Source organism: Diaphorina citri, unplaced genomic scaffold (assembly GCF_000475195.1).
Source record: "Diaphorina citri unplaced genomic scaffold, Diaci psyllid genome assembly version 1.1 scaffold59, whole genome shotgun sequence".
In the NCBI taxonomy this organism is placed as follows: domain Eukaryota; kingdom Metazoa; phylum Arthropoda; class Insecta; order Hemiptera; family Psyllidae; genus Diaphorina; species Diaphorina citri.
The window spans coordinates 406,875-421,444 of NW_007377496.1; the positions used below are offsets into that span (position 1 = coordinate 406,875).

A 14,570-nucleotide genomic window follows, 5' to 3' on the forward strand; every position below is an offset into this window, starting at 1 on the left:
ATATTTATCCAGAATATTTCAGAACGTCCAGAATCCAGATACCAGACAAGGTAGAATTTCATGTGGAATTACTGTAACATATATTATTATTATTATTTACTTTCTATTACTCGTTTTCTTTTCTTTCTCCAAGTAATACAGGTTCTTGAGAGTACAATGACTTGTTGCTCCTATGAGGTAAATACCAACTTGTTGCTCCTTCACTACCTTCAGAACTAAGAACTAACCTCTCCTCCAGTCTTTTAAACCCACAATCCTGCTTTGCCCTGGACCCTTTCTGCCCACAATCCTGTTGATCCCCCTTTCTCAGGGCCGTACTTAGGGCCCCCCCTCGGACTTAATTTTTGCAGCTTTACCATGGGGCGGACTGGGAAAATTTGGAGCACCCCTCCCCCCGGTACGTCACTGTTTGGACTCTTGTCCCCCCCTCTATAAAATTCTGGATACGGGCCTGCCCTCCCTGCCCATTACTCCCTCAACATCCCAGCAACCTAGGTACTTTTGATTCCCTCAGATTCGCTGCTCCATTCATTTAGCTACCGCGAAGGTAAGCATAAAGCAATACGTACACATACAAAACTCATTTAACATAGTGGTTTTTCAATGTATTCAAATTTTCATTCAAAGAAAGAAAAAAAGAAAAATAATAATAATAATAATAATAAAAAAAATTTTTTTCCTGTACTGTAGGCCAGACTTCGAAAAATTGGAGCATCTACCGCCCCAGTACATCACTGTCTGAACCTTCGCCCCCCCTCGTCAAAATCCTGTGGATACGGCCCTGCTCCCAACCGTTCTCTTCCCTCTGCCTCTCTTCCTCCCCGTTTCTCTCTCATTGTTTCTCTTTCTCCCCTCATCATTTTCCCATAGCTCTGTCTCGTTCCAGCTGTTTTCACACACCCCTCACCCCTTTTCTCTTCAGTACAACGTATTCTCGCCCTCTTGGAGGTAGAGTTTTCCGTGCCGCGTTTTTCTCTCTTTTCCTCAATGCGGAATTTTTAGTGCAGTGTATGTGTTGACACTGACTTTGGTAGGAGATTCTTCGCGTCTAATCGTGCTTATCATGCCAGTCTATTGATTCCAGAGTGAATCCAGTGCGGTGTTTGGTGAGTGCTTTATTGGACATCCTCCCGGTATCCTTCGAATCTTGTGGATTTTCAAAAGGTAAGCAATATAAAGAATTCAATAGATGTAACCTTTTAGTTTTTTTTAGACTGTAGGATATATGAATATTATTTTGTTTCGTATTGCTTGCTCTTGATACGGGAAGTGTCGGTTTAGAAATCCAGGTGTGAGATGAGAACGCATTTTGAACTTGTACTTACCTAGATTGATACTTTTGATGAAGAACGTCTCTCGACCGTGGGTAAGTATTCATTTACAAATTTGAATGAATTCATTTATACATTATTTTTCTTTCCTTGTTGAGATTACAAATGACTAGATTTCAGTCTGAAATCTTCTAAATGAGGTACGGGATTTCTGAAGAGTACTCCACATACGAAGTTGAATTTATTTTAGGTAACCAAGTACCTATGGGTAATGGTTCCCGCCAAAAACAGCACTTAGAAAAGACCTTTCGTGCGATATTGTGTTAGTCGGACTAATTAACCCACGAGAGCCGAGGCCTACATTAATGTCACACCAAACTTGACCAAACCCTTCTCTCTTTTTCGCTAATATCTCAGTCGCTCCACGTCAGAGTGCATCGGGGATCTGTCTATTATCTTTTTCCCCATGATTTTTTGTTTACCCATTCTCAAAGTCATGCTCCACCGAAAGTTTGGTCATGCGCTTTCTCAAAATTCCCCCTTTTCCTCACTCACTCCCAACCAGGGCCGTGTTCAGGTGGGGGAGCTCCATTTTTCTCCTTTACGGTACGTCAGACCCCGAAAAATTGGCATCGAGGGAACCCAGCCACCCCCCTCCCCTACCTTTGAACTTCATTTTTTTCCTGTACTGTAGGCAAGACTTCGAAAAATTGGAGCATCTACCGCCCCAGTACATCACTGTCTGAACCCTCGCCCCCCCCTCGTCAAAATCCTGGATACGGCCCTGCTCCCAACCGTTCTCTTCCCTCTGCCTCTCTTCCTCCCCGTTTCTCTCTCATTGTTTCTCTTTCTCCCCTCATCATTTTCCCATAGCTCTGTCTCGTTCCAGCTGTTTTCACACACCCCTCACCCCTTTTCTCTTCAGTACAACGTATTCTCGCCCTCTTGGAGGTAGAGTTTTCCGTGCCGCGTTTTTCTCTCTTTTCCTCAATGCGGAATTTTTAGTGCAGTGTATGTGTTGACACTGACTTTGGTAGGAGATTCTTCGCGTCTAATCGTGCTTATCATGCCAGTCTATTGATTCCAGAGTGAATCCAGTGCGGTGTTTGGTGAGTGCTTTATTGGACATCCTCCCGGTATCCTTCGAATCTTGTGGATTTTCAAAAGGTAAGCAATATAAAGAATTCAATAGATGTAACCTTTTAGTTTTTTTTTACATGGTTTTTTAGACTGTAGGATATATGAATATTATTTTGTTTCGTATTGCTTGCTCTTGATACGGGAAGTGTTGGCCTGCAAAATGAAACGACCTAGAGTTGCAAGCCAACTTTTAATCCATTCGGGGATTTTCGAGGTCGCTGAATCCGAATATGATAACCGTTTTTCTGAGTTATTAGTCAATTTAGTCCTAAATGTCATGAAAACTGCCTTGAGGTAGACCGACTCAGTAGATCAGCCTGGGGACATAGGTACGTCACTGTCTGGTTGTTGGGTCGTCACTGCTAGTTGCTTCGTCACTGGTAGTTTTGGAGGAAGAGGACCTCTCGTGACTTCAGAGCGATAAATTGAACGTGGAAGTGACTCCTATGCTGAGCCTTCCTTTATCTTTTGATACAAATGACTAATCCTGTACAACTACAACCTCTTACATAATCGCTAATCAAGCAATCAGAGTTCTAGATATATTTCTAATTCAAATGACAAACGAACCCCGTTTGTTTGATAGAGGTTTGACGTTAGTCTATTACTGCTACAAGGTTTTTAGTGGTAGTGGTAGGTTTGTATTTTTATATTTATTTTTTACATATAGGTGTTGGTTTGCCTAATTTTTTTCTAATCTTGGGTATAGATAGAGATACTGTACAGCTCTAAATTATGACAATCATGACTTGGCCGTACACCGACATTATCTATAATTTGCCTCCCAAAATTTTTAGGCTGGGGAATAAATTATTCACTGATGTTAGTGGTAGGTGGTAGGCTAGGTATCGTGTACGGTATTTTCTTTAGGTAGTGAACAGCTGAACAAACGTTAATTTGTTATAGACCTCGCTAGACATACATGATACATTCAAAGTATGTAGTGCTAGCCTAGTTAGCTTGGTTCGTGGTGCGTCTGCCTTGTAAGCATTAGGCCGAGGGTTCGATTCCCACCCGGGGCGGATTCCCAGACGGGGTCGGCGTTTTTCGTCAGCCTCTCAATCAGCCCTAAGTAGGGTGATTGCTTTGAGCTGATATTTTGTTTTGGCTACAAATTTCACGAGTGGATGCCCTTCGCACTCAACCTTTGCTACTTCTTTAGCAAGGGAAATTCAGGCTGCTATACTCCCTGTTTAATGTCCCGTCCCCCAGCCAGACTTTTTGATAGACAGAGAGTAAACTATCATCATCGGGAATGGTGATACTAATGAACTGTACTAATTAGAGGATATAAGCAATCACACAATATTTGTGCCCAACTTAACGTCATTTTTAATGCAGTCTATTAAGAGTTAGGATACTTGAAGGATGTTCAAGTGTGTTGTCATGGTTACGCTGACGTCATTAGAGGGAACTATAATACTCGGACGAGAATCGGTTGAGAAATAAACCATAATACTATTGATTTATTTTGTTAAAATTTCTCATTTTATTTTGGTAAAAAAAAGGTTCCATGTTATGGTGTACTAGGTACATACTGAGGTTTTAAATAACATACGAGATCCTGTGGAATTCGCTCTTCTTCAAAACGTTGAGGACTTTTTGAAGAATATAAATTTCGTTTACGAAAGTTTGGGATGTCTTCCATTGTCAGGAACATCAGGAAGATTTAAATAGGTAGTCCACAATAGTCCACATATTAATAAAATTGTTCTCATCTCAACTCTCAATTTAGCAGGAATGCAATGATAAGGTTAGTCAAGTTTAGGTTAGACTCTGAGGTTTTTGGTGACGGGGGTTTTTGCCTACCATTCGGCGACAAGCTACTCGCTTCCTCACGTTATACACTCACCCAACCTGAGTAGGGCCAGGAAAAGGCTCATCGGGATCTAAAAACTCTGTCATGTCAAGGCAATCCTTGATTATTATTCGTCTGTACCGGAATGTGTACAGGCAACATAGGTTAGACTTGTGATATGCTCACTTCTGTGTTGTGAAAAGTAAGTCAATTGGTTCATTTATGGATTAAAGTAAAATTCAATAAGTACTTTACCTAATGACTTGATGTAGTTCGGCATGAAACGAAAACATTATATAGGTAATAGAACAACTGTGGACATTTCTCTTACCGTTCATGATGAGACAAAACTTTTTTTTTTTTTGGAATGTGCAGGCAACATCTTCACGTGCAACCAATGAAATGTGCTCTTGTAAAGAAACACGTGTTCAATTCCTGTACCGTCCGTACAAGACAAGGTACAGGCAACATCTTCACGTGCAACCAATGAAATGTGCTCTTGTAAAGAAACACGTGTTCAATTCCTGTACCGTCCGTACAAGACAAGGTAGTCCCGGTGTGTTCTCATTTCATCGAGCCACATGTGGCAACATTGAATCCCTTCTTTTCTATAGGCTTGAGTGTAAACTCACGCGACCACGAGGGGTCACGTGAGAAGTCTGGCATCAATGCAGCATCATCACCATTATGATCATCAGTTGAGTGTCGTGGTACCGAAATAAAAGACTCACATAGTTCATTCTGTTGTAGACTGCCAACAGTGAGGTCACGTGTACCTCGACCGGTCAAAGTGGATAAGTTTGGTTCAAGCTAAGAGCTAGATCCCTTCTTTTCTATAGGCTTAAGTGTAAACTCACGCGACCACGAGGGGTCACGTGAGAAGTCTGGCATCAATGCAGCAGCATCATCATCACCATTATGATCATCAGTTGAGTGTCGTGGTACCGAAATAAAAGACTCACATTCATTCTGTTGTAGACTGCCAACAGTGAGGTCACGTGTACCTCGACCGGTCAAAGTGGATAAGTTTGGTTCAAGCTAAGAGCTAAGAGATTGTAACCAGAACAAATCAAATCAACAGAAAAGACCATCATCATGTAAAGGAAGTAGATAAAGTTAAAACCATTCCCACATTATCTTCAACTTCAACAAAATGAGCTTAAATGGGTTAAAGTTAAAAGTAACATGAGCTTCCAATGGGTTAAAAGTTGTTTTTCGTAAGGACGATGAGTGTTTTGAGCCCAAGTCCTAACTTCACTTATTTCTGAATCAAATGTCGTCTCTAATCCGTAATATACGGTATATAGGTACCTAAGGAGAAATAAAGTAATGTCCTCTAAGTACAACTTCAAGAGTACCTATTAAAGATATTCTACATGCATAAGAGTGTTATGCATCTCGTGACTTGGCAAGAGCTTTTATTATCAGACGAAAACCTCACTTTTGTGAAGGTAACTTTAGAAAAGTGACCTTTGTTGGAGCACCAATAGTTTTTTCGGTCAAGTTCTTGTTTGTTTACATTATGATTGACTTGAAGATAACTTGAACTTACACTTATCTGAAGGTGCGCATCACCTACAGCTACTTATATCAGCACATACCTATCACTATACCACCTTATGTGTATGTTTGAAGTATGACATTTATGTGTATTGTGTAGATATGTATGATAGATAGTGTGATAGGAAGGTGTAAATTAATGGAAGACAGTAGCACGAGAACACAAATTGGATGTTTTGTGACACGAAATGTCAAGTCAAGGTAAATAGTTGTACTATAATTTTATCACCACCTACTCGACTTTATTACCTCTATAGGTAACTGGCATATGGAGTTTTCCCTCATATGGCATAGTAATGCTTTCCGTTATGGAAAACTTTTGATATTTTGCCCTCCGTTGACACGAAATGTCAAGTCAAGGTAAATAGTTGTACTATAATTTTATTACCACCTACTCGACTTTATTACCTCTATAACTCTATAGGTAACTGGCATATGGAGTTTTCCCTCATATGGCATAGTAATGCTTTCCGTTATGGAAAACTTTTGATATTTTGCCCTCCGAAAATTTTCTAATGAATTTTCATTATTCCTTATGCTTTACAGTTTCATGAGCATATTAACTGTTGTGCATATTCACAAATTTCGTACATATCCACACCTATGCATAATGCATCTATTATGCACAAACTACCTACAGTGATTTGGAATTAGCACGATAAATTAATTTGCTTATTTAACGCTTTCTTCTGTCTACAATGATTAATTCCCGACCCGGCATTTAGATGTGCAGTGTATTCGGTTCATCCTAATTAATAAATAATATTATTCCGAGCAATATTCTTAATTCTTAGACAGTTAAATGCGAGTCGCTTGGACAGCAAGTGTTAAAACCTAAAGCTCACATCATCGTTGACAGTAGAAAATTTGAATAAAAGTGTTCTCCGGGGGAGCAAAAGAATTGGTCCACTTCTCTTGTTTGCCCTTTTATCAAAGGACCAGATAAAAAAAGGGGGGGGGACAAGAGTTGTTTTACGAAATGTTCCAGGCAATCACCCTCTTTTCATAGTTCTTTTTTTAGAGGTTTGATAGAGGAACTGTAACCGCTAAGGAATACAAGATAGGAGAAAGCTAGCCCTTCTGAGATCGAACATCATTCGTTCAGGATAAAATCCGCCCCCGGCGGGAATTGAACTCGTGGCCTAGCGCTTACAAGGCAGACGCGCTACCAACCAAGCTAACCAGGCTGGCTTTCACGGTTCCACTCTGCCACTAGATATTCTCCACAGTGAATATTGACCCATAATTTCGACTATGAAGACACGCAATGACATACCAGATTTCTGGCACCTGATGGGATGAACAACGCCAGTATTATTTTATACAGAGTGTCAACAAATATCTCAAGCACCCATTATGCGAGTAGGTATTTTACATTACATTGACATTATATTAGGGTCTTTACAAACTAAATTCCTGTGTGCGGAGTGCTGCCTGTAGGATTGTAGGACGATTGCGCCCCAACCTATTCATGAAATTAGTCTTAGGCTAGAAACAGAGTGGAGCGGAGAGCATAAGTTATCCTATGAGCAAATGATGAGATTATGACACACCCAGTAGCTCGGGCCTAACTGTAAACTTATTGGCCACTGTTGTAGATATACTTCTGAAGACCGAGGTATTCGTTGCCAGAACCAGAACCTGTTACCAGTGTTATTGCCTTCATTTCTGGCTCGCGTTGCTCAGTAGGTATATCCAAAGACCAGAGGGGTCATTGTAAAGAAAATTAATCATACTTCACCCAATATTAGCTCACCTTCACCCAATATTGATGACATTAACGAATTCGCACTGCACAGGGATACACGAGTCAAATGGCCTACCTTCACCCCCTTACATTGCAACGTGTTATGACATATGAGCTATGATTATGATCAATAAGTACGGTACTTAATACCTATATTTTAAAGTTGATCTATAAAGTTCAGGATTTATCATCCTTTCATTGATGAAATTGCCTTCAAGTGTGAACTCAATGAGAAAATGTTGAATATCGATGATTTTCATGTTTCTCTTTAAACACTATCCCAACCCGGATAATATCAATGGTCTTAATGATGAACCTATTTACCTATAGTTAGTCTGGTTACTCAAGAAAACAGACGAGTAGAATATGTAGTAACTGGCAAGATGGAGACCATGACTAGTTCTAGGGCCGGGGCTAATTCCTAATCAGGCTCCGGGGCTAATTCCTAACGAGGCTCTGCCCCGGGGCTAATTTCTAAGCAGGCTCTGTTCCGGGGCTAATTCCAACAATGGACCTCTCTATCATCTCTACTTGCAACATTGTTTTACAAATAAAAATATTGAGTAGTTTTAGCTAAATCAGGAACTGTTGGTTCCTGATTTAGCCCGTCCTTTGTACAGGATCAGCACGGCCTAAGAGGCTTGAAGCGCCATTTTGAATCAGCCCCTTTAGCCAGGCCCCGGGGGCTACTAAGACCGGATGAACCTCCCTGTGAGCGTCCCTGGCTAGTCCAAGTTCAAGTAACTCAGCGGAACCACGTGGTATGGTCTGATTCGTCAGGCTTGAATTAGTGTCTCTGTGCTATCTTTAATCTCCATCACAATGAATAAAACCTAAGCCGAGCCGTCAGATATTTTGACACTATACGCATGAATATACAGGGTGCGAGCTGAAAATTGACTGAAATACTCTTAGGCGACTCCCAAGGGAAAAGCAGTGACACACCCTTTACACAAATTATTATTTTGAAGGCATAAATTATTAACTTATCAACGTCAAACACTTAGAATGTTCTGAGTGAGATTGTACATGGAGGTATAAACGGTAAATGTGAGTGTAAGCAAAAGCAGGATTTAGGTACGAATATTATATGTGTCCCTCGCTGCTGCTAAAGAAATAGCAAAGGTTGAGTGCGAAGGGCATCCACTCGTAAAATTTGTAGCCAAAACCAAATGTCAGCCCAAACCAATCACCTAGTTAAAGCTGATTGAGAGGCTGTCGAAAAACGCTGACCCCATCTGTACACGGGAAAAGGCGAAGAAGAAAAAGAAGAATGTGGCGCTCACAACAACACTCAACACAAAATATAATCTTACATAGAAAACGCAGGTTCTCGTTTCTCCACAATTTCCATCTCTGAACTTTTCCTCAGATTTTCTCACTATTAATCACCAGACTGAAACATTTGGCGTATAAAATCCCACAATTGCCACCACACCAGCAGTGGCAGAACATTTTAATCGCTCTTGCATTTGGACAGCTACTGTGTTTCTTTTGTTTCGTCTTGTCTTTTCTTTATTTTCAAGCTTTTCCTTGTGAATTTTCTCTTTTGTCCTCTCCTTTCCAGATTAACTTCTAATTTTTCGTCCCTTAAGCTCCTAACCTTCTTGATTTTCTCCTTTTTCTCTCTTTCTCTTTTCGTCTTCTTCTTTTTCTTCTTCTTTCTTTTTCTCTTTTCGTCTTCAGCTATTCCTCTTATTTTTCGCTTTCTTCCTCCAAAATCTCCAGAACCACCTTTCCAGCTTTCTCCTTTTTCCTCTTCTTGGGTCCTTTTCTTCTCCCTTCTTCACCTTTTCTTCTTATTTCTCTTCGTCCTCCTCCTTCTGATCCTCTATCATTTCTTCTCTTTGAAAATGGTTTAACTTGTGGGGGATCATGATGGATTTTTTGGTTATATTATGTAAACGTTTCGCTGTCTTGTATTGAAGGAGAAGGTAAAGCTGTGCAAGTAGAGGTTTAATTTTTTTCTAAAAAGCATGGAAAGTGGAAACCCAATAAAATAATGGAAAGGTCAGATATTTTTGACCTTTCTGGAAAGGAGAACGAAAAACAGAAAAACTCGTTCACCTCAAATTATTATTTAGTAGAGGGAATTTTAGAGAAACACAAGTGAGTATTAAAACAGAAAGTTTACCATTTTCCAGACAGTTTTTCAATTTTGTTTTTCTCTTGAATTCAATTATTTGGGGATTCCCCTGGGGAGAGAGAGAGAGAGAGAGAGCTCAGCGTAACAGAAAGTCGTGTGGTGTTCACACCAGATTTTTTTTTCTTCTAACCTTGGTCTCTTATTTGGCTTTCAGCTTTCGGCCTCGGCTTCTTCTCCTCCATCGGAGTGACGGCCGGTGCTCACCGTCTCTGGTCCCACCACTCCTACAAGGCGAAATGGCCGATGCGTCTCCTGTTGGCCATTTTCCAAACGATCGGTATTCAATACAGGTATGCATTGAACGACCCCTTCGATTGACTTCGCTAAGTAGGCAACTATGCCCAACTATCTCTTGATTAGTACTTGTTCTCATTCCGTTCAGGCACGAATTAAGCATATTGTAATCAGCCAGCGTAGCGTCCAAAAATGATTTCGAAGAAAATCAATGCCCTTCGAACCTCTCATTGGAAATGTGTGAAATTAATTATTTTCTGCGCAAAATAAATAAATAAAAATAAACACTATTCCAGCTTTCGAGGGAAAAGTCAAAGTGTGGTTGTGTTGTGGAATAAAAATTGTGAATTAGGTGGGTACATTGTTGGGACATAAGGCGGGCGATGATTTGACTCCCTTATACCGACAATTTTTTTCCCGTAGGTAGGTACAACTCGTACGTTCGTACCTATACATACAAACGTGTTTCTTCGTACAAAGTACAAACGTGTTCCTACCCACATACATACAAACGTGTAGTATTTTTATAATACGAGTAGGCTCCATGACTTAGAGTTCAGCGTCGTTATATGGATGCCAACATTTTGTTAACGGAAAACTTATTTTTATATTGCTCTACAGATTGTATTGTCGATTAATAAGAGGCATGTACACGCAGTCGTGTTATGCCTAATATCTAGGTAGGCAAAAAATAAATACATTGCCAGCAACGCACACACAATGGATGTGCCTGTAGGTTTTCCATTCATATTGTATTCACTTTTATTTAAATGTTCCTACCTCCTTCCGACATAATACTGTCAGTAGATTCTCATGTAAGGTATAAAATTTTCATATGTTCCCTGCGAGCTTAGTCAGTTTGGAAAGTAGCGCGCCTGCCTTGTAAGCTCCAGGTCGCGGGATCCATTTCCGCCCGGGAAGAAGTTTATCCTAAACAGATAATGTTCGTTCTCGCAACAGCTGGTTTTCTTCTATCCTGTTTTCCTTCTCTCTTTGATAAGAGGTATGTACACGTAGAGGTCCAAGTATGTATCGACAATATAGGTCCAAGACCTCCGTTGGTCCCTAATAATAACTCTTGTTTCAAACCTTTTTTCGGTCCGTCATGTTTCAGTATTCTGAACTGGGTTCGAGACCACCGACTTCACCACAAGTACACCGACACTGATGCCGACCCTCACAATTCTACTCGAGGCTTCTTCTTCTCTCACATTGGCTGGAGTTTGATTTTGCCTCACCCTGAAGTGACCGAAAAAGTCAAAGTCATTGACACGTCTGACGTTGAAAAGGATTGGGTTGTCGTCTGGCAATACAAGTAAGTTACAAGATTTGAACCGTGAAATGCACAAGTAACCGAAAGTGATGTAGAAGTGCTAGGTTGCGGTGTCGATTCCTGTTGAGGCTAACTTTATCCTGAGCAGATAAGGTTTGCTCTCGGAACCTCTGTCCTATTAGTTGCATTTCCTAGTAGGTACATTCACCGAATACTTCATATGATTCAAAACACAGTGATTGTCGAAATCGATACATTGATGTTTCAAAGTGATTCAAGTTTAGCGCTACTTTTAGTTCTTCTGGTGACCACTTGGAGATAGGTCGTATCTGTAGCTCTGTAGACCTCGCGTCGAGTCGTGTATTTCTCAGTTATCAGCTGTTTCCATGAAGTTGAAGCTGGTAACCCATTGTTTGCTGACAGCTTGGAAATCAACTTCTCCAGGTAGGTTTACTCATGTATATTTTGTTTATTATTTTGGGTCAATTTGGGATGGCAATTCGTTATTTTGAGATTTAAGATTTAACTTCAGTTATTTTCAGTCTGGTTGATAGATAAAATTATATTCAATGAATCATGTTTGGTGTAGGTAGATACGTAGAGAAGTACCTAGGTACTTCTTAAATATAACAATTCTTGGAATCTTTGCACTCATTGCTGTAGCTTTAGGTTATTGTATACTGCTGGGACAAGACTGAAAAGACATGATTACATAAGCACTCACAACATTAGGTAAACAAATGATATGATTTGGTATGGCTTCTTTGCTGATGGCTGATAACACTTGGCATCATAATACAAGGAGCATTGTTCTTGTTGTAGAGGAGGAGAATCCAACCTGGCCCATTAGAACATATTTGATTACGTGAAAGCACGGTTGTCCCCCCTGTGAAATCTACAGGAAACACCCATTTTCTGCACAAAATCCCTGTTCTTATAAATCACACTAAATTAACTTATCATTATCAGTAATTCCATATTTATCAGACATAAAATACCTACGTAATAATCATTTTATTATTAGATTCGCACGTTTAATGATAATTACAGGTATTAAATCGTTAACTGCTTTATGTCAACTTGTCTTCTCCGCAAGGATTTTAACCTCACGAAGAAAGAAGTTCTAATGTTTCTATATCTATTTTTTTAGAAACATCAACCCAACCGAGAACCTGTTCGTATCTGTGGCATCGTTTGGTGACGGCTGGCATAACTACCATCACGTGTTTCCTTGGGACTACAAGAACGCCGAATTATGGAACTACAAGTTCAACATTTCGACTGCGTTTGTCGACTTGTGTGCTTTGATTGGCTGGGCGTACGACTTGAAAACTGTACCTACTGACATGATTCAGAAACGAGTAGCGCGAACAGGTATGTTTACCAACGTAAAGAAAGTAAAAAGAATAGTATGTACCTTGTTTATCCTGCTCAAATGAGATTAAAAAATCCCTTTAACCCAGCGTCAGTCCGATCGTCCCGGAGCGTCAATATTCATTGAACCTTGTTTATCCTGCTCAAATGAGATTAAAAAATCCCTTTAACCCAGCGTCAGTCCGATCGTCCCGGAGCGTCAATATTCATTGAATCAGACAGGTTTCGCAAGTACAAAACATACTTCCTTGATTAGTTGTTGCTACGGAAAACATACAGTTACACCACATAGAATCTCTGTTTCTCACTCTAACGCACTGAACTCGTTTCCATTGCAGGAGATGGTAGTCATCATCACCACCACGATGGAGGCGTCTGGGGCTGGAATGACAAGGATTTACCCGAAGAAGACAAAAAGATGGCCAAAATTTTGAACAGAGAAACACGATGGAGGCGTCTGGGGCTGGAATGACAAGGATTTACCCGAAGAAGACAAAAAGATGGCCAAAATTTTGAACAGAGAAAAGGTAAGTATTCATTTATACATTATTTTTCTTTCCTTGTTGAGATTACAAATGACTAGATTTCAGTCTGAAATCTTCTAAATGAGGTACGGGATTTCTGTGCAACTGTGCACTGTACTCCGTACCTTTCATGAAAAAATTTCCATACAAAAAGAAAAAAAGACCATCCACTTTTCATTCATTACTTTGTTTCCATTTAAATCAAAGACCTCTTTTTTACGTTTCAGACTTTACGCACCCTTTGCTGTATTCTTGTGCTACATCCTACCGACTTGGGTACCGTGGTATTTCTGGGGTGAAGACTTGTGGGTGGCTCACTGCGTGGCTACTCAACTGAGACATGTTATTACTCTGCATGGGACATTCCTCATCAACAGCGTGGCTCATATGTGGGGAAACAAACCCTATGACAAGTAAGTTACTCAGTACATGACTCAAGTAAAATCTCGATTTTTCTGATCACATCTTTTTTATGGCTTTATTTAATGTGGCAGGATTCTCCAAAAGGAGCACCCAACCACAGAAATGACACGTGAAAAATAAATTCTTCTTATTCTTCACGTTTTCTCGCTTATGCGGGGTCAGCGTTTTGAGTCTTCTCCAGTCCGATCACATAATGAGTTGTACTAGATTCCGGGCATCTTTCAATAAAATTATTATTGAGGCCGAGTGGACTGTCGGAGTCGCATGCCTTTAGGCACACTCCATTTGTCAAGGGTTAAGCTTTAAACTTTGCCTTGATATCAATGTATTTAATTTATAACTACACGACCATTTTCGGTCATGTGACAGGGAACCTTTTGTCAAAGGTTATTAAGGTTATTGTCAGGTTAACTGCTTTATGTCAACTTGTCTTCTCCGCAAGGATTTTAACCTCACGAAGAAAGAAGTTCTAATGTTTCTATATCTATTTTTTTAGAAACATCAACCCAACCGAGAACCTGTTCGTATCTGTGGCATCGTTTGGTGACGGCTGGCATAACTACCATCACGTGTTTCCTTGGGACTACAAGAACGCCGAATTATGGAACTACAAGTTCAACATTTCGACTGCGTTTGTCGACTTGTGTGCTTTGATTGGCTGGGCGTACGACTTGAAAACTGTACCTACTGACATGATTCAGAAACGAGTAGCGCGAACAGGTATGTTTACCAACGTAAAGAAAGTAAAAAGAATAGAATATACCTTGTTTATCCTCGCGTCGAGTCGTGTATTTCTCAGTTATCATTATCAGCTGTTTCCATGAAGTTGAAGCTGGTAACCCATTGTTTGCTGAAGTGTAGACCTCGCGTCGAGTCGTGTATTTCTCAGTTATCATTATCAGCTGTTTCCATGAAGTTGAAGCTGGTAACCCATTGTTTGCTGACAGCTTGGAAATCAACTTCTCCAGGTAGGTTTACTCATGTTTATTTTGTTTATTATTTTGGGTCAATTTGGGATGGCAATTCGTTGTTTTGAGATTTAAGATTTAACTTCAGTTATTTTCAGTCTGGTTGATAGAT

General features: G+C 40.2%; 1 protein-coding gene across 1 annotated transcript; it reads left to right on the forward strand.

Annotated features, from left to right (window-relative positions):
* The first annotated feature begins 9,788 nt into the window (after positions 1–9,788).
* On the forward strand, positions 9,789–14,314 carry LOC103518316 (acyl-CoA Delta(11) desaturase-like). The gene is made up of 4 exons (XM_008483380.3): positions 9,789–9,952; positions 11,011–11,211; positions 13,295–13,480; positions 13,987–14,314. Exons 1-4 carry the CDS (start codon positions 9,906–9,908, stop codon positions 14,312–14,314), a joined length of 762 nt encoding a protein of 253 aa, XP_008481602.3. The 5' UTR covers positions 9,789–9,905.
* The last annotated feature ends 256 nt before the right edge of the window (positions 14,315–14,570 follow it).